At 40.3% G+C, this 25,156-nt stretch overlaps 1 protein-coding gene, 1 non-coding gene and 1 pseudogene across 3 annotated transcripts in view; 2 read left to right on the plus strand and 1 right to left on the minus strand.

Annotated features, from left to right (window-relative positions):
- Positions 1-490: 490 nt before the first annotated feature.
- The window catches only part of SNX6 (sorting nexin 6), a 46,982-nt gene continuing 22,316 nt past the window's right edge, over positions 491-25,156 (plus strand). For both annotated transcript variants that reach the window (XM_045288009.1, XM_045288010.1), the window contains exons 1-3: positions 491-543; positions 20,139-20,243; positions 20,765-20,875. In XM_045288009.1, coding sequence (XP_045143944.1) covers positions 532-543; positions 20,139-20,243; positions 20,765-20,875 — 228 coding nt within the window. In that variant the 5' untranslated portion in view covers positions 491-531. The remainder of the gene's footprint in view (positions 544-20,138; positions 20,244-20,764; positions 20,876-25,156) is intronic.
- Positions 2,479-2,578, minus strand: LOC115868822 (annotated as a pseudogene).
- On the plus strand, positions 18,418-18,581 carry LOC115868954. Its single transcript, XR_004045906.1, has one exon. It is a non-coding gene; the product is annotated as a U1 spliceosomal RNA (small nuclear RNA).

A 25,156-nucleotide genomic window follows, 5' to 3' on the forward strand; every position in this document is an offset into this window, starting at 1 on the left:
ACGGACCGCCCCCTTCACTCCCGGCCCGGGGTGTGGGTGCGGAAGTGAAGGTGGGGGCCGGGCTCGAACGCCCCTACCCCGTCCCTTTGGGACCTTGAAAACTCATCTCAGACCCTCAGTTTTCTCCAGTGGACCTCTCCAACATTCTCCCACCCTCCTCTCCCTCTAAAGCGGGATTTGGGGCAGGCATGCACCGAATGACCTTTTTGCAAAGATTTTTATATTCCCCAAATCTTAACTCTTAACTCTGACGCGATTTTGCACCATGCTGGAAGCGCACGGTTTCGTGTACTTTACCTAGGAGCCGAAAAACAAATCTCTTGCAGGATTCCCTTGGTGTTTTGAGACCAGTTGCATGCTACTTCCCCTCTCTTGTCTCCCTCCCATGGCCTTGCTGTGTGGTGCCTTGTACCAGTGAGACTTGACAGATACTGAGAAGGGGTCATTGCAGCTCAGTAAGGGACCCTCGTCCATTCACATTGGACAGCCTGCACCGGAGTTTTCCGCCTTGCTTTCACTAGCCTATCTTCGATGATCATTTCTGTGAGTGGATTTTCTGGATAACCCACTGCCTTCCACTTGCCCATTCCGATTCAGAGCGACCCTTTAGGACAAGTAGAATTGCTCCACAGGGTTTCCAGACGGTAACTCTTGACAGGAGGAGGAAGCCCCCGTAAAATACTCCTGAGCATTTTATTTTGTTGGTTTCAGCAGGAGACATATGATCAAAGCTGAGGTTGTTAGTATTAACTGATGACCTTTGAGTCAAACAAGCAGAGGGTCTTCATAATTAACAAGTCTAAAGATAAGACATACGGACACTTTTGCTTAAATAACTTTTGGTCAGATTTTGTGGTCTACCAAGCAAGGCTGGCAGATTTGCTTTCTTGTCAAATCTGACTAATGCTTGTTTTTGAAGTTTTCAACTTCACATGTTGGTGAAGTGAAAAGTAGAGCAAATGTGTTCTGTCTTTGTGCCTTTGGCAAGATTTACTTGGTTGGGATCAGAAGCATTTGAGTAGTGTGTCCCAGAAGCCTTTTTCAGATGTTACGGAATTCAAGGGAGAGGCAGAATAACAGTGTGCCTGACCAGGAGGTTCTCGTAGAGGAAACTTTTAATTTGAAAATGGGAAGAAACATTACCATGACTGAAAAACTTTGAGACTGTTATGATAGATATGTACATATGTCCAGTTCTTCCTTATTTTGGTCCAGTGGCAGGGTGAATCATAATAATTACAGCCCGACTAAGCACTCGATGGCATGAGCATCGTTGACGCTTTTAGTGCCCTTGATGAGAGATCTGAAATCAGAAAGCTAAGTGAGTAGTGGGAGGTCACATAGCCAGTAAGGGGGAGAGCGGAAAAAGAAAACGATGTTTCTCAGACAGCAGAGCCAATGAATGTTGAATGTTTATAAGATGAAACAAAACAAAACATGCCCCAAAGTGCATGTTTCTGGGGCCCACACCCTACTGAATCAGTGTCTAGGGACAGGGAGGACAGATCTGCTTTATAAACTAGCATGAGATGATTCTGATGGTGTTTTTTTGGTGGTTTTGCAAAAAGAACTGTGCATTTTTGTGATCACATTTATTGGCAGAGTGGGAGAAAAAATTAAATGTCATTTAGTTTAAAGAACTTGTTAGTTACCTGCAAACCAACTCATGTCAGGAGAACATGAATCCTTGGTCACTTCTGAATATCAATTTACGAAGGCTTCTCTTCTGAATATATCCTATATTAAAAAGTCTCCTCTTTTCTACACTGGATGAATTCTTGGTGTCAGCCAACTCTCAGTGGGGGCGGAAGGGGGGAACTAGAACACCACCATCACACCAAACAGCAATGTAATATTCTGTTTCTTTGACTTATGTTTCTTCATTTGTCACTTCATCAATTTCTATAGTAGTCACAGTTTCTTTTACATCTCCCAATATATTTAAATGGTAATCATAAGCACGCAATCTTCCTTAAAGATTTTGCTTTCTCACATAAATGCATTCATCTAGGCTGAGCCTGATGTTATCCAGAGGTTCCTGTATAGTGTTGGTAGTTTGTTTCTGGTTCACATCATTCGCCGTGTTTTAAACTCTGATGATCCAAATTTGAAGTTTGATAACTGTACAGCATTTTCCTACTACCTTCTCATTTCAGGACTATTTAAATTTCCTCACATTGTATTTGTCCTGAGAGAAATAGATAGGCATAATTAGAACTTTTAGGCACTATACTTTTGATTTAGATCATCTTGTTCAGTCTTAAGTTTTGATAGAAAAAAAGCACATGTTTGATATAAATTGCAAGGACATTCACTGCAGGGGTAGTGATGCAGGGGACATCTCAGATTTAAAAATAATAAATACAAGTGTTTCATGCAAAGCAGCAAGTAAGCAAAGTTAGAATCAATAACTTTTTAAGGGTAATTTGTTGTTTATTTCAAGGTTTTGCTCTTTGGTTTATTAAATAGTTTTATTGGAAAAATATGGAACGCTTCACGAATTTGCGTGTCCTTGCGTAGAGGCCATGCTAATCTTCTCTGTATTGTTTCAACTGTAGTGTATGTGCTACTGAAGCAAGCATGGTTTTGCTCTTTTTAAAGACCCCTTATCAGTTTTTTATCTCTTCCTTCATGAGACATGTTGAGTAAGCAGTCATATCACAAGCCTTATGGGTAGGACTCTGGACAAGGACTAAGCTCAGTGAGAGAATAAATACCTTGGGAAGGATTACAGCTCCTCCTGCGCCACCAGGGCCACCTGGACCTCCTCTGCCTGGGGTGGAGGCGGAAGACAGTCTTGGATAAGGGTCAGAGCACCTGCCTTCATCAGACTGGTGAAGTCCTGGGAAGTTTTGACAGGGAAGTGCCCAGCCAACTCACAGAGGGCAACATTGAAAGGTCCGCTTTCCTTTATCCCAGAGTTGGACTTCTGAACACAGAGAATGACTTGAACTCCCATGACGGCTGAGGAAGGTGAGGTCTTCCCAGGTGGGGCTCCCCGGGTCACAAGCAAGTTATGTGCAATCTCATGGTCAGTCATGGTGTCATGGCTTGGCATACCCTGCTTACCAAGGCTTCTAAGTCAGGTCCTGGGCTGTTAGTATGATAGAGGAAAGGCCCCTAGGGTCCAGGTGCTTGCTTGGCACCCCCTCTATGGGTAGTCTGTGGGCCAGGTAATAACAATGCAAATGCAGGTGGTTCACTGAGGCCAAGCCACCCAGGCTGTTGAAGCTGACATGGAAACCTTGGTGTAAGCTCAGCAGCATGGACTCCGCTCCAGCCCACAGTGCTCTGGCAGCAGGGGCTTGGGCAGCACCTGGGCAGGCTCAGGCACCAGCAACATGTGGCCCTACTCCAGGGGACTGACATTGATCATCACCAGATATCCTCTTGCTGGAGCGCACCGGGTAGATTGGGCTCCTGGTGCAAATGGAAGAGGATTTCTTCTGGTTGGATCTTGTTGAAGTTAAAATGGTCCCGGGTCAAATGGCTGCCTCACGCTCCTGATGCTCTGGGGACGTCTTCTCTGTAGCCCTCACTCTCCATTCAGCTAAGCCACAAACCCCACAGCACTGGGGAGAGTTTGGGTCTACAGTTCCCCCAGGTGGTAATGAAATAGACCCAGCTCCATCCACTGTCTCCAGGCAGAGCAGATGGCAGAGTCGAAGCGAGACAGTGGCAGGGCCATCAGCTTGCCAGATGCATGCCTGGGCCATTGAATCCCTCTGACCAGGAGTTCCTCTTGCACAGACAAAGCCAGGAATACTTTGTCCTTCCCAGTCCTCCTTGTTCAGAGGTTGGAAGCTTCATTTGAACTGTGCGGAGTAACCATGAGGCTGACCCAGAGGTCCCAGATAAGACTTCAGACGGAGGCACTATCTTCTTGGAGGGGCTTCAGTCCAAGTTAGGAGTTCCTGCCGCTTTGTTGATCCCAAAACTCTGGGACCATCATGACTTCAGGGACCATCATGAGTTCAGGAGCCAGATCCTCACAGAGAGTTAGAGTCAATAATTTTAAATAAAAGTTTTAATAGCCATAAATTTACATTATGATACTTGGATTAGAACAGAATCTGGATTGGTTTTACTTAAACCCCTAAAATATCATTTTGAGGAAAAACAAAGAAAATGATTTAACAATGCACAACGCTGAAAATCATTGCCTACTTCTTTATCTCTTCAAGCATACTCTGCATAATAGAATTGTGCGGTCCCCTGCCCCCCAAATGAAGGATAGTAACACCTTTTAACAAACAAATGAGCCCTTGAACTGGACCCATTTTGTCTGTGTGTTTTGAACAAGAACAGCACATGCCAGAGTTTTGGCATAATTCTATTTTACCTTTTGATTTGTTTATTGATAGGACATGATGATATGTTTATTTTATTTTTTTCAGTTACTTAGGTTGTAGTTAGCTCTCCTGGGTGCCAGCCTTGCTTCTCCCTCTGTGTTCCTTATCTTAATTAATGACATCATTTCCCAGGCGCACAAGGCAAGATAGCTCTGAATCATATCCTATATTATCCCCACGTCAAAAAAGCCACTGAAGACAGTTGATTTCACTTCTGAAATATTGTCTATATTTACCTTATTTTTTATTTGCATAGCTCCAGTTAAAGCCCTGATGCTTCTTGCCTGGATTTTAGCAGGTCTGGTCATTGATCTCTATATCTTCAGTCTTTCTACTTTCCAGTCAAGCTGTGACATTGCATCTTCTTACCTAACTAAGATGATCAAATTGTATAGCACCAGTAGTCAAAAGGACTTACACACACACACACCCCAATTCATTTCTGAATAAGGTCCAAACTCCTTAAGCTGGGGTTCAATATAATAGCCTTTCCACCTGGCTTCATTTCTCAATATATCCTCCCTGATACCCCCAGGCATAACCCTTCTACTTGTCATTTCCCAAACACCCCTCCTCTTTAATGCCTGCTTGTGCATGCTGTTTCAACATTGTGGGATGTTTTTTTTTTCTCAAATGGACTTACCTTGCAAGACTTGGCCCAGATGTTTGCATTTTTCTTAGTGTGCATTTATATACCCTCTGCTACCGAATGATTAGCTTAAATATATTCCACATTTATTGATAGCTATTTCAGATAAACGTGGGATATACATTTTGCTGGCTGTAAATAAGACAAAGTTCCTGCCCTGATATGCTCATTGTTAGTGAGGAAGAAAGAGTTTTACAATCCTTTGATTTAAATAAATGTCGTGGGAGTACAAAAGAAGGAGTGTTTAACTTTGGGGAGAAAGAGAAATTACGAAGACATAGCTACACACTTTTGTAGCATAAGTCACTGAACTGTTAATGAAAAGCTAGGTGGTTCAAACCCACCAGCCGCACTGTGAGAGAAAGACAGGGCAGTCTGCTCTGTAGAGGAAGTGTACAGCCTTGGAAACCCTGTGAGGTCCTTCTACTCTGCCCTACTGGGTCACTGTGCGCTGGAATCAACTCAACAGCAGTGAATTTTTTGTTCCAGGGACTTTCCACATACTCGGTTTTCAAAACCCTATGAAGTAGTTTCTGCTATTGCTTTGGAAAGGAAAACCAGTTCAAAGAGATTTAATAATTTGCCCAAGGTCATACAGCCAGTACCTAAAAAAACAACAAAAAACAAACAAAAATGTAATTCCATCGACGAGTCGATGCTTGCTTTTAGAGACCCTACAGGACATGGTTGAACTGCCCATGTGACTTTCCCAGACTGACTCTGTGAGGGAGTAGAAAGCCCCATCTTTCTCCCACAGAGCAGCTGGTGGTTTCTGTCAACCCTGCAGCCCAATGTGTAACCACTGCACCACCAGGGCCAGTACCAGCTAGATTTAAACCCAGACAAGCTAGCTTCAGGACCTGGGTATTTAACCACTCTGCTAGCACCTATATTAACTGGACCTTAAACATTGCAGGCTTAGAAGGTTTGCCTGTTGAGGATAGTGTATAGGTAATTGGCCTGTTGTCACCTGTTCTTACTGAGGAATTGGGGTTGCAGAAGTTAGATAGGAGTAGTACAGATAGAGTGTAAACTGCATAATGACAAAAAGAGTAGGCAATGGGAATCCCCTAGGGGAAGCTGGGAAAGGAAAATAGCATATCAGGAAGCAGAAAAACCAGTTTAAAAGTCATTGTAATAGTGGAGATGGATAATGGTAGAAGAAACTGGGATGAAGGAAAGGGCATAGTAAATAGATATTTGGAAATTGTGTTGACAGGGCTTAGTGACCAAGTAAAGGTGGCACAGTGGTTAATGTCTCATTTGTTAGCCTAAAAGTGGTTTGAACCTATCAGTCACTCTGAGGAAACTATACCAACCTGCTTTCATAAGGATTGCAGCCTTGGAAAGCCTGTGAGGGCAGTTCTACTGTTCTGTAGGGTTACTGTGAGCCGAAATGTACCAAAAAACCCAAACTCAGTGCCATCAGTTGCTTCTTCCTCAGCGATGCTTTAGAGTAGGACTGCTCCTGTAAGTTGGTGAGGCTCTGCGTCTGTGAGAGCAGAAACCTCGTCTTCCTTTGAGAAAGGGCTGGCGATTTTGAGCTGCTGACCTTGTGGTTAGCAGCACAACACATAACCCACTATGCCGCCAGAAAACTTGCCAGACCTGGAAAAATGAGGCGGTCCTATCGAGTTCTGGCTTTCAGAGGTTTCACTGTGTGTGTTGTATGGAATGGAGAGGAGAAAAATGAGGAAGATAGGAGGGAAAACAGATTTTACAGATGTACACAAGTTTGGTTTCTAACCCAACTCTCGAAACAAGAATGTAAGATCTGTAAGGGTGAGGATGATGTCTCTCTATTGCTGATCTCTAGCTGCTAGGACAATGTATAGCATATTGAAGCCTTTGAATTAATTGTTTACTAACTGAATAAATCTAGGTATATATGTCTAGTTGGTAGCCTGGAACTCTTGTTTGTCAACTTAGAGTAAAAGTTTTGAGTTGGAATTATAAATTTAGGAATTATTAAGAGTGGCCAAGCTCGCCAAGGCTAATTAACATGTAGGGAAAATAAACATTTAAGGTCCAGGGGGGAGAAGAAGATTATTTCCTAAAACTAAGAGAGATAATGAGGGAATGAGAGAAGAGACATCCCCACCCCCTCCCCGAAATTGAAAGAAGAGAATTATCAGAAGGGAAGGAGTATTCAGATTGTCAAGGCAAAATACCAAAGCAAGTCAAAAACCGAACAGTATCATTGACTTTGGAAAGTCATGGTTATATGAAGGCTTTTGTGAGACTTCTATTCCTACCAGTAGTGCTTGAGGATTCCAACTTCTCTACTTCTCTAACATGAACCACTCTCATTTTTTCTGAGAATAGCCAGGAAGTGTCTCTCTATAGTTTTCAAATGCTTTCTCTGATGACCTTTTCTGAAAGCTCTATCAATTTTTTTATAACACACTACTAAGAAAAAAAAAGGAGTCCTGGAGCATTGGACTGCAAACCGCAAGGTCAGAGGTTAAACCAATCAGCTGATCTGGGGAGAAAGATGCGGCCTTAGACTTCCGTGAAGATTTACAGTTGTAGAAACCCTAGAGAGGGTTGCTATGAGTTGGAATTGACTCGATGGCAATGAGGTTTTTAAAACAGAAAAATATCAGTTATACTGAATTTGCCATTACCTGAAAGATAATCAATGCTTATTTTCAGATATGTCAAATATGAAAAATATGTTTCTAAATTTGGTAAACTGTGATATAGTACATTAGTTTTCAGTTAAAATTCCATATTTATGTAAGGGCTAATTTCGTTTTAGAGGCTACTTTTTCCACTATATATTTTCAAATACTAGAAAGGAAGCCTAAATTATCTTACTGTCAAACAATAGTAATCCTTTATGCCCAATTTTCCCACAGACTCCAGAAATAGGAAAGAATTATATGGTGTATGACGTGTATGTAGAGCAAAGTATAGGAAAATGCAGTATCAGAATTTTTGACCTTATTATGACATACATGGTTAAGTCAAAAAGTATTGCCACAAGGACTTCAGTTCATAGATCATGTTGTCAGTTTCCGTTGCGTTTGCTCTGACTCACAAAATACTGCGAGGTCCTGCACCATCCTCATCATTGCTACTTTTGAGTCCTTCATAAAAGGCGTTTATATCCTTGTGATGATTGGATGGCTGCAGACAAGTTCTCTCGGCTGTGTACTTATCTTAGATTCATTAGGATGCCTTAAGAAATAGAAGAAACTTTTTGTACTATGGAAAAATGCTATTTTGAGGTCAACGCTAACAACAAATGTTTAACAGAACTTCAGAGGGCCTCTTTCCAAATCACTGGAACTGCAGCAAGTTCATAGCAATGCTCCCCCACATAAAGCAACAGTTTCTAGATGGCTCCAGCATGGTGAGAAGGATCGAGAAGACTTCAAGGATGCATTCAAGGCAGAGAGCGGTCAGCTCAGAAGGTTTAAGGTTCCTTTTTCATTTTTTTACTTTGAAAAGGGTGATGTTGACACATTTCCTCAGAGGGCCCAGGACTATCACAGGTTTTAAGGAAACGGAAAGCTGCATTGGTGAGAAGGTGCCCAGGGAACTTGTGCCAAGGAATTGTTTTCTATCATAGCCATGTTTTCTGAGGGTAACAAGGGCTCTCCACTGAGAATTTTGTTGGTAATAAAGGCTTTAATGATTTTTGTAGCAATGCTTTTTTATTTACCCCTATTTAAATTGAATCAGAATCATACCATCACCATTTTGCTGTGAACACATTTGTAATGAATGCATATTTTCAGAAGTGAATTCTGGAACTCAAATGCTAAAAGAATGACTCAAGAGCTGTTAGGTGTAACAGTGAGAGATAATAGCAATAGGTAGTATGTGAATGAATACAAAGTGAAGACATAGAGGCATGTTAAAAGATCACAGGGGGTTTGGGGGGAGAGGGCAACATTCCATATCTTGATCATACTGGTAGTTACAAAAGAGCAAAGCCAAACCCATTGCTGTTGAGTCGATTCTGACGCATAGGAACAACCTAGTACAACAGCGTAAAGGTGCTCCATTGGGTTTTCACGGCTGTAATTGACAGGCGTGAGCTGCTGCATCTTCCACAGAGCAGCCTCAATGTGAACCGCTAACCTTTCTGTGAAAGAAGCACTTACCTACTACTCCACTAAGGTTCCTAGTAGCGGTGTATAATTTGTCAAAACTCTTCAAAATGCCTTTTGCAGTATGCAAATCATACTTCAAATAGAATCTTAAGACTGAAATCTTAATGCAAAAATGGTACTAAGCCAGTAAGTAATATGAATTGATTGAAGTTTATTTAATATGCAATTTGTAAACTGTGGCAACACTTCTAACTAGAGAGTTAAAAATATTACAAAAAAGAAAAATGTTTCACAGATTCTTATACTTTTGCTTATCATTATACATTGCCATGGAAATAGGGTCAAAGTAGTGTTATGGAATGACTCATAGACTTGGAATATTTCTTTGAGCAATTAATAGGATTTCCCTTAAAATAATATTTAGTCCGACCTTTGGAGTTTCTGACTACATATATGTAATCCTTAAGAAGAGTTAAATTACATTGTGTCCAAACCAAACATTGCTTATTGGTTGTGTTGTGAAGATTTTTGTTTCCTTTATGTTGAGGTATAGTATATACTGAAAGATAAACAAGCTGAAAAGCAACAAAGCCCACATGGAAGAAGCACACCAGCCTGTGTGATGATGAAGTGTTGAAGGGATCAGTTATCAGGAATCAAAGAACAAAAAATCATATCATTGTATATGAGGGGGAGTACAGAGTGAAGACCCAAAGCCCATCTGTAGGCAACTGGACATCCCCTTACAGAAGGGGTGCAGGGAGTTGACTAACCAGTCAGGGTACGGTGTAGCAGCGATGAAACATACAACTTTCCTCTAATTCTTTAATGCCCCCTCTCCAATTCTACCTTAAAAATCCAGCTAGATCAGAGCATGTACACTGGTACAGATAAGAGCTGGAAACACAGGGAATCCAGGACAGATAAATCCCGCAGGACCAATAATGAGAGTAGCGATACCAGGAGGGTATGGGTAAGGTGGGGGAGAAAGGGGAACTGATCACAATGATCTACATATAAGCCCCTTCCTGGGGGACAGACAACAGAAAAGTGGGTGAAGGGAGACATCGGACAGTGTAAGACATGAAGTAATAATAATTTATAATTTATCAAGGGCTTGTAAGGGAGGGAGGGATGGGGGAAAATGAGCTGATACCAAGGCCTCAAGTAGAAAGCAAATGTTTTGAGAATGATGATGACAACAAATATACAAATGTGCTTGACACGATTGATGTATGGATTGTGGTAAGAGTTGTACGAGCTCCCAATAAAATGATTTAAAATATCTACATATCTATATATGTACTGAAAACTGAACTGTTAGTCTGATCTTCATCAAGAGCTTCAGTCCCCTTTGCCTTCAAGGTATGTCATCTGCGCCATCACAGCTTATTGATGAGTCTTCCAATCCTAAAGCCTCACTTTTCTGTGTATAGTCCAGTTTCTCAGATTATTTGCTTGGTATATAGATTGAAATGATGAAAGGCTATAACCCTGACACAGAATTTTCCTGATTTTAATGCCCTAGTTTTGCTCAAACAACTTTTTTTAAATTATTTTTTTCAAACAACTTTTTGACCTTTGTGCAGGTTCCGTATGAGCACAATTAAATGTTCTGAAATTCCTATTTTCACAATGTTATCCATAATTTCTTATGATGCACACATTTAAATGCCTTTTCATAGTCAATAAAACACGGGTAAACATCTTTTTTTAGCCAAGATTTGTCAGATGTCAGCAATAACATCTCGTTTCAAGTCCTGTTAGGAGTCTAGCTTGAATTTTTGGCAGTTCCCTGTCCATGCACTGCTTTGTTTTTGTTTTTTAATTATCTTCAGCAAAATTTTATTTGTGTGTGCAATAATTATCTCATTCCGTTGGATCATTTTTCTTTAGAATGGGCACAAACATGGATCTATTTCAGTTGTTGGCCTGATAGCTGCCTTCTAATTTTTCTGGCATTATTTTTGAGCAAATGCTGCCCTTTTGATCATGCGTGGTTGGTTGGTTTGTTTTTTTTCCCAAAGAATTATGTTCCTGTGAATATTATTGTTCACTTAAAACCTGTCTGTTTGGCTGAATGGTAATCTCCAGGAGTGGGTTCAATTACAAGTTTGAAGGGTATGTAAGAACCGTAGTCTTCAAGGTTCAACCAGTTTCTATCAAACTAGTAAGTCTGGTCTTTTTCATGATCTTGGATTTTGTTCTACATTTTTCTTCCCCTCTGTCCAGGACCTTAATTGTGATCATAGTAAGATCAGACGTGGTGGTAGCCAGGCAGCATCTAGTTCTGGTCTCAGGTTAGTAGTGCCGGCAGTGTGGGTTCATTCTTGTGAGCCTTCTATCTTCTTTGGATGCTTCTTGTGTCATTCAATGTTTTCCCCATAGAATCCTGCAATATTGCAATTTGAAGCCAATCCAGTAGTTCGTTGGTCTTTTGCCATTAGTGTTCAGTGCATTACATTTATTCTTGAAGTGGTCTGTAAATTCAGATGGGATATATTCCAAGTCAAATGTTGGCTCTAGTGGACTTGTTTTAAATTTTCTTCAGCTTTAACTTGGACTTGCATGTAACTTATGGCATGTACCACAGCTGGCCCCAGCCTTGTTCTGAATGATGAGACTGAGTTTCTCCTCTCTCTCCACAGAGCAGTTTGATTCCTGCATATACCATCTGGCAAGATGCATGTCTGTAGTCTATGTTGTCAAATAAAGAAAAGTATTTCTAGTGAATAGGGCATTGGCCTTGCAAAATTCTTTTATGTAATATCTGGCATCAGTTCTATCACCAAGTCTGTATTTTTCAACTATTTATCTTTCTTTGTTTCCAACTTTCACATTCCAATTACCAGTAATTATCAGTGCAACTTGATCATGTTTGTTGATTTTCAATGGTAGAAGTTGGTAAAAAGCTTTAATTTCTTTATCATTAGTGGTTGATAAATAAATGTGAATGATGGCTATGTTAACTGAACCTGCTGGTGAGGGTAAGGATGTTATCCTGTCACTGAAAGCGTTGTATTTCAGAACAAATATTGAAATGTTCTTTTTGACGATGAGTATGATGCCATTCCTCTTCAATTAACATTCCCAACACAGTGAACTATATGATTGTTGATTTGAAATGACCAGCATCACTAAAGCCTACGATATCCATCTTTACATTCCATTCCATTCTTGTTGATTAATTTTTAGGAGTCGTGCTTCATATATTCTATGTCTCAGTTATTAATGGGCATTTGTAGCTGTGACTTCTCATTTTCAGTTGTGTCTGTTACCGTCCAGCGGTGTGGACCTGCAGTCAGTGACGACCTGAAGAAAAAGAGTGACCAATGGACTGAGGATCTAAAGGCACAGTTTATTTCCAAAGTATAGCTTTATATATTAATGAGAGGCAAGGGTTCATAGCTTGCATAGTATAACAATAACCGCGATAAGATTGCTGTAAGCACAAACAACTCCTTGGGACTAATCTTAACAAATGCAGCCGTGTTCTCAGTCTACTCATTGCATCTCGCAATTTGGGAAAGTGTCATACGAATACAGTGTCTTCAAGCACCCCAGAGAGTCACCAGTACACTTCAGTCGAAACTCAGTGACTCTATAATGCCCCCTTTTTCATTTTATAGCTAACGCTTAAGAGCTAAAAGAGCAGCGATCTGCTGAAGCTGTGTTTATCTAAAAAGCTACAGGGTACAGAAGCAGAACATTTGGTTAAGCAGAACTTCACGCAAGCTTGGGATCACCCTGCCTTCTTATGTTCTTATTGCAAACCTAGAACAATTTCACCCAGAACAATTCCAACTTCTGTATCACCCAGAACAGTGATTCTCAAGCTTCTAATGCCACGACCCTGTAAGACAGTTCCTCATGTTGTGATGACCCCAACCATAAAATCATTTTCATTGCTACTTCATAACTGTCATTTCGCTACTGTTATGAATTGTAATGTAAACATCTGATGTGCAGAATGTATTTTCATTGTTACAAATTGAACATAATTAAAGCATAGTGATGAATCACTAAAACAATATGTAATTATATATTGTGAAATACTTATTTCCAGTTACAAGTAAATGAAATTTTATCTTGAAGCATGGCATAGCATGGGTAACACTCTTCATGCCAGGTACTGGTATGTGGGCATATCTGCATGTGAGTGGACCCACCAGGAGATGGATAGAGGAGTAGTGTCTTGGTTCCTAAGACCACTGGAAATATGGTTTTAGGCCACCCCTGTGAAAGGGTCAAGAGGTACAAGCAAACCAGGTGGTAGCGGGCCTTTAAATGGGGCACAATGGACATGCAACAGTGCTAAAGGCAGGAGAGCCACTCACCCAGCGCTGGTCTCTGGAGTTAATTTAGCTCGAGTCTCTTGTATGGTCTATTTCATCCTTTCAACTTGCTCTGAGCTCTGAGGGTGAGAGGCACTGTGTAATTTCCAGTTTGTGCCTAAAATTTTCCTTAGTGCTTGTATAGTTTTAGCAACAAATCCGGGTCCAGTGTCTGACCCAATGGTGTCAGGCACTTCTCACCTAGGGACTATCTCATAACTTTTTACCTACTACCTGAGTAGTTCCTTTCTTGGTGGGGAATCAAACTAACAAATACTTATAATTCCATTATCTTGGTTTAATCTCTGTAAAGTCTACTTTCCAGTGCTTTCCTACCTCGCATCCTTGTTCTCTGGTCATGACAGGGTGTGGAGCGCAAGTAGGTTGAGCATTTACTTGCGGGCAACTCTGGAAGGCAGTCACCACTTCTTCCGCTGTCTTGGTGAGCTGGGGGCCCAATAATTAATTCCAGTACCAGGTCCATTCTTAAAGCTGCAGCTTGAGCTGCTTCATCTGCTTTTCGGTTGTCTAGGGCCACTCGATCTGTTCTTTTTTGATGACCAGGACGATGCATAACAGACACTTTACTGGGTGTCCAGATGGCTTCCGACAGCTGCAAAATTTCTTCTTTATTTTTAATTTCAGTCTCTTCCGAGGTCAGCAAACTCCTTTCTTTATCTTTAAAGGGTACAGGGTGCTGATGGATTGCTGCTGGGCTTGCTCTGGGTTTTAGCTGAACCACAACTGGAGGCATGTGGGCTGCAAGCCCAGGGGGGTTACTTTCTGCCCAGACTCCCAGGACTTCAGTCAGTAGTCTTCCCTCATATGATCGAGAGGAAGGCACGGTGAGATAGCTGTCATTCAAGGGAAGAGTCGAAGAGATCTGCCAGGGGTCTTCTTCTTTGGACCACCCAGTGCTATTTGGGGATGGTCTAGTTGAAAGCTGATCATCCCCTTAAGCTTACTCCAAGAGACACTTTCTAATTTGCCTGTTGCTCCTTGAATGGTGGTCTTCTTTTTGCTGATGGGGCCTGCTGCTTCCCTGAGGACCAAGTGGATTGCCCCTATGTCTACAAGGGATGTAACAGGCCTGTCCCCCACTTTCAGGGTTATCATGGGCTTCAGGGGAACAGTGGTGCTCTGACCTCCTCCTTCCAGTTCTAAGATTGGAATGGGTGGAGTCTCCACTGGGCAGGACTGATTTCCATGCCGAGGTCTTTCAGGCAGTTGGACTTCCAATGTCATTCTTCTTTCCAATAGGCACATTGGTTCTTGCTTAGTGGTTTGTGTGCATTGCCTGTTTTGCCTGCCTGGCCCTGGACGGGGTTCTGGTCTCCCCTCAGTCATGGCAAGGTTCTGACCATTGTTTTGGCTTTTTTCTCTTTTGGTGGGTTTCTGTTATTATTTCTGCTATTTCTGGTAACTCATTAATATTTTCCCCCTGCAAATCCTTCTATTTTCTGTAACCTTTTCCTGATATCTGGTGTAATCTGGGACACAAAAGCTACGTTAATGGCCTTGCGATTTTCTGGTGTCTCTGGGTCTTTTGGAGTTTAGCCGGTAGGCATCAAACATAAGGTGACCAGACGTCCGTCCTGCTTTTGGCGGGACAGTCTCGATTTTTAACAGTTTTTCCCGCGTCCCGTGGCGTTTATTAAAAGCCCTGATTTTTTGAAAGAATGCATGACAAGCTAGGGTATACGGTTTTCGGCTGCCATGTGGCTATTTCGCCATGATATGAGTTTTATCAGTGGTGTCCCACTTTTGTCCCGCTTTACCAATGTTAAAATCTGGTCACCTTAAAAACAATCTCTCTAAATAAGCTGCTGGGCTTTCATCCTTGCCCTGAATTATACTACTTCCTTTGGACAAATTAATAGGATGGCACGCTGCCTCCCGGAAACCACTCGTTGGAGTCCGGCGGTAGATGAGGCATTTCTTACCTTCAGGGCAGTGCAAGAGGAAAGCAGATTCCAACTCCTGGGCATCAGTCTCTGGTTGCCCGTCTGCTCCCAAGACCTGTTCCTGGCTCTCCCTGCAAATGTGATTGCCCTCCTCGGCTGTAAAGAGAGGCTGGAGTAGTTTTTGACAATCGTCCCACGTTGGCTGGGGGATTTGACTCCACATTATCAATGGCACAGGGTGATGTAGATGAGTTGGTAAGGATGTTCGGGTTTTCCACCTATTGGACCTAAAATGAAAGTTTGAACCTGGTAACAGAGAGAGAGATTAAAAGTTCCTTCAGGGGGCCATCCCAGGTCAAAGAGTGGCCAATCATAATAGGGTACTGCTATTAACTTTTTCTCCACAAGAGAAGGCCCCTTTCCCCGCCCCCCCCCCCCTTTTTTTTTAAAGAGACCAGTGGACCAACATGAGATTGAAGCAGTGGACTGATGTTTTCCTTGGGTTGTTCCCAAACCTGTAGGAGGAAAAGCGATGGCCACAAGACAGACACTAAAACACAGAACAGTTAGTATACAGACAAATACGGCCCAGGCGCCTCAGAATCTCTTTAGCTGCTTTCCACGGAATCTTCCAGTTCATGTGTAGACTCCCAGCATTATTATGAATAGCTTCATGCACTTCTTCTGCCAAGTTGAAGCATACAAAAGGCTTAGTTATAGCATCTGCTGCAGCATAGCCTGTGGCCAAAGGTCTTGGGAGGCCTGAATGGGCTCGGATATGGGTGATAAACAGAGGGCAGTGATGCTGGCGCAATAAGCATTGCAGATATAATAATAAACAGAAAATAGGTTTATTCGGAGACCCTTTCAATACAGTGGGATTAAGTCGAGGTACAGCATTAACAGTATACAGAGAATCAGATACAATATTTAAAGCAAAAGGATTATTATTTAAAACGACTACCAGGGACAGGTGGTAAAGGCACAGAGGGAATAATCTCATTCAAAAGCTTATGCCCTTCATTTTTCAAATTTACATAATCTATTTCATATTCATGTAGAGAAGCACAAGCCTTTTCCAAAATTTTCCTTAGCTCTGACCCAAGTCTCATCATCAAGGGTGCCTTCATCTGAAAACCAGGCATTAAACTCTTGGGTTATTTCCAAACAATCAATAATCTTATTTCTAGAAACAGAAATTCCCAGGTTTTTTAACATATGGTAGATAAGTCCAGGAAAAGCCCCGAACTTCCCATGGGAATTCTCCATGGAGTCACTGCTCCACAACCGCTCACCTTAGGGAGGTGACACTCCTTAATACAATTCCAGATGGCTGATAGCCCCGTCAGGTCCCTGATCTAGGCACCATATTGTTACCTGCAGTGAGTGACCTGAAGAAAAAGAGTGGCCAGTGGACTGATGATCCAAAGACAAATTTTATTTCCAAAGTACAGCTTTATAAATGAGGCAAGGGTTCATAGCTTGCATAGTGTAACAGTAACCGTGATAAGATTGCTCTAAGCACAAACAATTCCTTGGGACTAATCTTATCAAACAAGGTTCCATTGCTACACAGAAGGTTCACTGGCCAGTTTTTTCAGAGGTAGGATCCCTAGACTGTCTGCATCTGGAAGCTCCAGGGAAACTGTGAAAACGGTCTACTCTGGTGATTTTAAAAATCGTTTATTGATATAAAAGTCATATTGCCATAGCTGTCATTTTAAAAAAGAGTTGTATATGTACATCATCACAATCAGTTCTAGTACACCCTCCTGCATTCATTATTTGCTCCCCAGTTCCCCTCATTCTCCCCACCTCGTCCCCATCAAACATTACATCAGTTATCTTCTCTGTGTGCCCACTCCTCCTGTGCTGTGCTTCATAAACTGAGAAACCTAAATAATATAAAGATATTAATGGTAAAAGATAAAGATATAATATAAAGATAAAAATATAAAGATAAAAATAAAGAACAAGAAAGAAAAGACCACCAGCAATATTAAAAAAGAAAAAAAGATGACTGGAAACTGATTGTGGTAGCGATTGTACAATTCTACTTCACGTGATTTAAATAGGAATGATATGTTTTATGTATTAAATCCCAACTATTAAAAGAAAATAAAAAGCTAAAGAAGAAATTCCTGTTGCGGAACAGGGAAGAAACAGTTAAGCCTAGAGAAAATTCAGTTTGGGTCAGCAGGGAGGTCAGCTGACCAAGTTATTCTGATGGTATTTTTATTTATCTGGGGGTTTGTTTATATGTGTTACTTTGGTTGGGGGGGTGTGTTTTACTTTTTATTGTTCATTGGGTGAAGACTTAGAAAGCACATCATCAGTTTTCTGTTCAACAGCTCATACACATTGTATTACAGTCCCCACAGTGTAATATCACTTAGCCCATCTCCTCCCAGTGATTTCTGTGTCCATTTCGCCCTTTGCAGTCTTTCTGAACTTTGTCCTTGGGTGAATGCTGCCCGCTTGATTTCAAATGGTTGCTTATTCTAGATGTGCAGACCTCACTAATATTATTGTTCCCCTTATTGAAAATTGAACCAGGGTTGATGGCAGGGGACAGGGCAGTAGGGAGGAGAGAGGAGTGCATTCAGTTACAGACCTGAAGGATGAATAGGGGCCATAGTCTCAAGGGTTCCACTACTCTTTATCTGAGCTGTAAGTCTAGTCTTTTTTGTGATTTTGAGTTTTGTTCTACATCTTTTTCACTCTCTGCCCAGGACTTTGGAATGTGATCTCTTTTGGTACATTTGATAGTGGCAGCAGGGCATCATGTAGACTTGTGGTCTCAGGGTCACAAGACTGATGTGTGCCTGGTCCATTAGTCCATTGGGCTTCCATGTGTCTTCCGTATTCATCACTCTTCTGTCCTCCGTGTCAGAGGAGAACGATGCTCCATCAGGATTCTCAACGGCTGTTTTTCTGAAGTCTGTCTCCAAGTCTTTCTCGCCAGGCACTTCTCTGATGGTATTTTTAATATCCGTGACCCAGCTTTCAGTATCACAACATCTGATCCACCACAATGTGACAGTTCGAGTGATATACAATAGATAGATAAAAATCAGTGCTCATTAATTAATTTACTTTTAAAAATTGTCTCGTATACTTACCTGGCAGGGGAGATACCATGATCACGAAGGTGGTTTTCCCAGGGCGAGGCTCACCCATTGCACTCCGGGTGTGCTGACCCCTGCGATTTTCCCAAATGTGGGAAACTCGACTGCATAATTTGTGGTAGTGGGGGACTGCGTTCGCGCTATCCCCTAAAAAAAATAAATAAATAAAAATTGTCTCGTGATTGGGGGCAAAGGAGCACATCTTCAGATTTGAGTCTCAAGTGGAAACTCCCCTAGGAAACTCCCTATTTGTTCCCAAGTTCTTCAACTAATTGAGAAAACACCCACAGCATGGAATGTAATCAGTCTACTTTGCTTGAGACTGTTTTAATTACATATAATTACTTTATATCAGCAACAACGCTATCGTTTGAGCAAAGAACTAGGCTGCATAGCCTAGCCAGTTTTTCATCCTGCCTTGTTTTTGCTTATATTGTAATTGAAATGTGATAGTCTAACACAGTACTAATGATTGTAAGATTCCCAAATCCTGGGTTTTACAACTAGATTACTAGGGTGCTTCAAAACATTTGGAAAAATTGTATTACCCTACATACTCGAGTATAAGCCAACTCTAATATCAACCAAGGCACCTAGTTTTACCACAAAAACTGCATTAAAAATGTGCTGGAAAACTCGGCTTATACACGAGAATATGCAGTATCTTTTAAGTCTCCAAAGTACCCAAACATGTTACAAGATAGATTATTTAAAAGAGAGGAGAATGGCTGAGATTTAAGAATTATAAGTAGAATTATGGCAAGTATAAGTGGACACATCGTCTTAAAGACAAATAAATGGAAGTACCAAATAGAATACATCTTCAGTTTTTCGAATATATTGTAGATAATAGAATAAAATATGAAGTTTAATTCTTATCACACAGGGTATTTTCTTGGCAATTTACATGTTCACTGTTATTGAATATATTTCTAAATTAAAATAAACTAGCATTAAAATTATTTTTATGCTAAAATTACTTTTATTTATTTGTTTTTAAAAGTAGTCATGCACCAAGGGCTCAAATAGAAAGCAAATGTTTTGAGAATGATGAGTGCAACAAATGTACAAAGTGCTCGACACCATGGATGGATGGATGGATGGATAGTGATAAGAGTTGTATGAGTCCCCAGTAAAATGATTAAAAAAAAAAAAGTAGTCATGCTCCTTAGTTCAGATCCCTTGAATATTAAATCAACTACCTTCTTGGAAAGGGATTCTCTGGTGTCACTGTGGGGTAAAAGGACTGGGCTACCTACTGAAAGATCAGCAGTTAAAAATTACCAACCCTTCTAAGGGAAAAAGATGAGGCTCTCTGAATCTATAAAGATTTACGGTCTCTGAAACTCTGTATGGGCTCACTGTGACTCTATATCAACTCAGTGGCAGTGGGTTTAGGCAGTTTTGGACCTTCTTATAAAATAGTTTAACTTTTGTGTGAAACGATAGTGATTCGTGGTTAGTCCAGTGACTCCTACAAAGGAGGTATAATCGACTGACATAAAATGCAAATAGGTTAAGATGTAGTCATACCCAAAGCACCCGTTTCCAAATATATTTATACAATGGAGATTTAAATAAACAAAAGACTTAAGATTCTTTTGTTATTTTTGTTTTGTTTTTGTATTTTTTTTGGGGGGGGGAGAATGAAATTACATAAACGCACAAAGAATTTTCATTAAGGTATTATTGATTTTCCTTTTCTAGCTTAAAGCAATAAATGTAGATCTTCAAAGTGATGCTGCCCTGCAAGTGGACATTTCTGATGCTCTTAGTGAAAGGGATAAAGTAAAATTCACCGTTCACACGAAGGTAATGGTGATTTTGTACTTTGGATAATTTTAGCCATGTATTGTGCTAATAAACATTGCCTTGAACTTTAGTTTTGAGCAATTTAAGAATTAATACTGAACTTAGACAAAATTAAAATGTTATTTGCTCTATATTTTCATTAGTATCTTTTACCATTCTCTTAAATTTCGATTTTATTTGTTTTAGTTAATCAAGTTATGCTTACAGATTATTATTATATTTAGATTTCAGTTCTCAGGCACATTTTCAGATTGAAACCTATTTTCCTTTGCCTAAATAGCAAAGCAATAGTTTGGTATTAATAAGATAATTTAAAAAAATGGTAGCAGCATAAGAATGTGTCATCTTATTTTAACAACGATTCCAAGATAATTTTGTCTGGTTGCGTCAGGGTCCTCGGATTAAAGCTGAAAAGCACACATTTCCTTTCATCTACAGACTAGTTTTTAAGTATAAAATGTTTATTAAATAGCTTTAGTGTAATTTTGATTTTAATTCAAGAAAATCTCTTTTCTTTGTAGAGTTCATTGCCAAATTTTAAACAAAATGAATTTTCTGTTGTTCGACAACATGAGGAATTTATCTGGCTTCATGATTCTTTTGTTGAAAATGAGGACTATGCAGGTTACATTGTAAGTATTGAAGTCCACTTTAATTCCACTTTCCAGGAGCTTTTAAGATACTTTATTATATATTGAAATCTTGTTTAGTATTTTTAGTGAACTGATGTAATTTTTAAATTTGCTAATTACAAAACATTTGTTAGCTACCTCCTTTTATCCAGTTTTCATGTTTTTGTTTTTGTTTGGGGATGTGGGAATTTTTGGGGGGTTGGGGGGATTTCCCCCCCCCTCATTTAAACTTGAATTGTTAGAAACTATACTGATTTTGAACCCTTAAGTCCTACCCTTATGTAGGCAGACATTTTAGAATTAGAAGGCTCCTTAGAAATTACCTGATCTAAACAAGCCCTAGATACTGTCATCCACAGAATAAATAGTCGTCCAGCTTCAGCTGTTGACCATACTGCATTTTTGCAATAAGGTATAATTTGATTTCCTAGAAATCATCCTACCCTTGCGTTAATCTCCATCCTTGTGGCTACTCTTTTTCAGGTGTTTCTTTCTTTCTACAACTCAGATTGTGGTAGACCAGTGGCAGTGCATTTTTCTCTTTCCATTTGTTTTTTCACTCTCCTGTCTAGTGGTGCTTGTTTACTACCTTCTTTCTCCCCAAAAGAAGACCATGACTTGTTTATCTTTGTATGTGCTCTAAGTCATGCCTGGCACATAACAGGTGCTCGGTAAATACAGTCGCCCCCTTAGGGTTGGTGTCATCAGTTTGGTAACTGATGATGTCATTCCTACCCTTCATGGACTGCCTTCCAGGCAAGACTGTGTAGAATCCTTGGTGAGGAAATGGTGTGGGAGCCACGTTTTACCTCCTTTAGCTTGGATAGGGAGGGGAAGAGTTCAACTCCATGCCATTCCAAGGGCGATTGCCACAAGGCAGAGATCAAACATGCCTCCAGTCTCCATCTTTCTCTGCCCTATTCTGACACCAGTTGTGTTAGACAGGGTTCTCTAGAGAGATAAAACCAAATTCTTGATAATATAATATATTTATTTATAAAGGTAATTAATATATAACAAAAAATGAAATGTTAAATCATAAAGATAATTAGATATATAACAAGAAATGAAATGTTAAATCATATACAGATAAATATACAATCTTAAATCATATACACATAAATATACAATCATATACAGATAAATACACAAGAAATAAACAGTTAAATTAGAAGCACTATAAACGGCTTAGTGCAACTCACGTCCGTGGGAGAAAGTTGAGAGACTAGCAGTCCTTCCAGTCTCTATCTGATGCCAGATCTTCCTGTATTTGTAGAGAGCTAGGTTATGTCAGCACAGCAGCCAATCACAAGGCAGGTCACTAATTGCCAGTTCCCAGCTCCAGAGAAGTCTTAAAGGGACCTCAACTTACAGCAACACAGTCCACAGGCTAGGCGTCCCACAGGCTCTGTAGCCTTTAAATTAAAGCACAGAACAAGCAAGGCAGCCGCACACTGGTCCGATGATCACAGAGCGCGAGACAAGAAAGGCAAGGCTCACCAAGCCATCCATCTCTCCGCCCCTCAGTCAATCCCACCTGAGTTTATCAGCCAGGCTGGCACAATAAACTGTCTCACCAGTCATCCCTCTCACAGTATCCTGCTTCTCTGCTTGGTTCAGTAATATTTTGCTATGGCCACACAGAATTCAGACAACATTTAAAATTACGGGACTTATTAGGGAAATAAATAGGTCAAGTCCGCATGAAAAAACTGATACATGCATGAAAAAGGATCCAGTCCTGTTATCTGCAGCACTTCTTCTTTTCCTGGCCAGCAGGCATGTTTCCTTCTAGTCCTCAGCCTCTCAGCTATGCAAGCCCTTGACCTTTTCCCTTCTTGGGTAGGCTATACAACGCTCCTTTAATGCTGATAAATACCCAAAGGCCACCCCATTGAGCAAGCTAGTCACTTGCTGAAGATACTCAGTTTTACTCAGTCCGTGGGCTGGGAAGCCTACAGTTCCATCTCCTGGTCTCAGTGCTGAAACCACTTCTAAGATAGCTCACTTTATACCCATTGGAATGACAAAACCGACCAGTCTGTGCAGCCAGAATGTGCCTCAGAAGCAAGAATGGCAAGGCTTTATCTCTGCCTTTCTCAGGCAGTATTACAAAGTTACTTCGGTATTGCTAATAAATGCTCAAAGGGCACTCCACTCCACCATAAGCCTCACCCTAAAAGGGCATCCAGTAGTTCTTGTTCTGCAAGTCTCCAAACCTAGCTTCCCTGGTTCAAAGCCTAGCGGTACCCCACTCTGCAAGCCATTTCCTGTGGGCCAGCCTTTCACCTCTCTGTCTGGTTCTACCGCTGCTCCTCTGGTGTCACAGCCTGTTCCCTGGCTGTAGCTTCAACATGTAAGGGTCTCTTGTTTCATTACGACACTCTCTTCTTTCTTGATAGTATGGAGATCCCCTGACTCCCCTTTTGAGATGGCTTACTTAAAACCCACTGAAGTAGCAAAACTGACCAGTCCTCACATTGATTCTCTTTACACCTTATTAGCTTGGCCCTGCGCAGTCACTTGGTGGTAGTTAGACTAACAACTGGAACAGCCACATCCAGTAAAATCAATGCAGCACAATATCATTATTAGTTAGAATATTACTCATCATTGGAGGGAAGCCTTTAAAGTTTTTCTTCTCCTTTTCCTCTAAATACTACTTCATTCTAAAAAACAACTCATAGGTTCACAAATACTGATTATCATAAAACTGTAGCTAACACATCAAAAAATTGATAAAACTGGCTAGTATAAAAACTCCAGCAGCAACAAACACTGTGTGTGCTTCTAGTCTGTGCAAGCAAAACTGCGTGATTTAAAGCATTGTAATTGCCTAATTAATGACAGCTCTGAATAGAGCACATTAGAAGGTTCAGAAAGTAAATCAGGATAGTTTTAGTCTTGTAAATATTTTGGTAACTGAAGTTGGGCTTACAGAAAAGATTTTTGGTGTTTTACCTGGCTATAGGACTTTTTTAAAACATAATTTTATTGGCATATACTTCACATATCATGCAATTTAATCATTGAATCATATTAAGATTTGTGCAGTTAATTTCAAAACATTTTCTTCTCGAGCTCATTGTTGTTAGCCCCCCATCCCCCATCCTCCTTTATTAAGTCCCTAGGCAATTATCAATCCAGTTACTGTTGATAGTATGCCCTACCTATCCTAGATTTTATATACAAAAATCTTATAAAACACAGACAGGAAGCAAACAGACAAAAAAACCAGCAACAATGACTAGACCAAACAAAAAGCAAAAAGTACTAAAAACTGAAACAGTAGAATGGGTCAACAAGGGAGATAAATGATACGGTATTACATTTTAATCTAAGTACATCTGCCATAATCGACTTTACAGTGCTCTTTGTCTGAGGGATTCCCATCCCTCTACTATGGTCAGGAGGGGATGCTGGAGGCTTAATCCATGTGGGACACCTGCATATGGGTTTTGAGCTCCCACTGTTATCCATAGCCGTTTGCAAATCAGGTGTTCACAGTTTAAGCTCTGATACCATTCCTTTCTCCAGATTTAGATTTTAGTATTTATAGTCCTTGGATCAACAGGCTAGCGTGCTTCTTCCTTGCTTAGATTATTGCTTGTTTTAAGACAGGCCTTTAAGACCTCTGCAAGGATATTTTTATTAAACCAGTCCCTCTTATCTCTTTATATCATTGCTCCCTTAATAATGATTATTTACAAGCCCTTCCTCTTGAGAGTTATTATATAACTCTCTTAGAACTTATATTTTTATTTAAGTGATTAGTTCCATACAGGAGTTAGTAAAGTTAGTCATTAATTTATGTCTTCTTTTTAAAGCATTCATTTTCTTGTTATACACTTCTATATTTCAAGACCCCTTTCAACACACCTTGCTGAATTGTAGTCTTGGTGTTTATTAATTTTCAAAAAGACAATAGCATAAAGCTACTACAAGTTAAATTTAAAAATACATCTGATACTATTTATACACTTTTTTTAAAAGTATCATGATCATGATTGGGGCCTATGGGAAAATTACAAGATAATTGTCTATATTGTAAACATATTTAATAGTAAACATATTTAATATTTAATACACATGTTTTGCAGATACATTCAGCCTATAACCAGTGACTGAATGCATTTGAGGACTCTAGGTTGCCACACAGATTTAAGTTTGGGAATTCCTGTCATTATACTCTAAAGTCACTACTTTAAAATGGTATGCTAGATTTCTTCATTAGTATAAAAGAGCTCAAAGATCTTAATAATTCTAAGATTCTTTAAAGTC

Source organism: Echinops telfairi, unplaced genomic scaffold, assembly GCF_000313985.2.
Source record: "Echinops telfairi isolate 266 unplaced genomic scaffold, ASM31398v2 ScPeMD7_18;HRSCAF=68, whole genome shotgun sequence".
Lineage (NCBI taxonomy): Eukaryota > Metazoa > Chordata > Mammalia > Afrosoricida > Tenrecidae > Echinops > Echinops telfairi.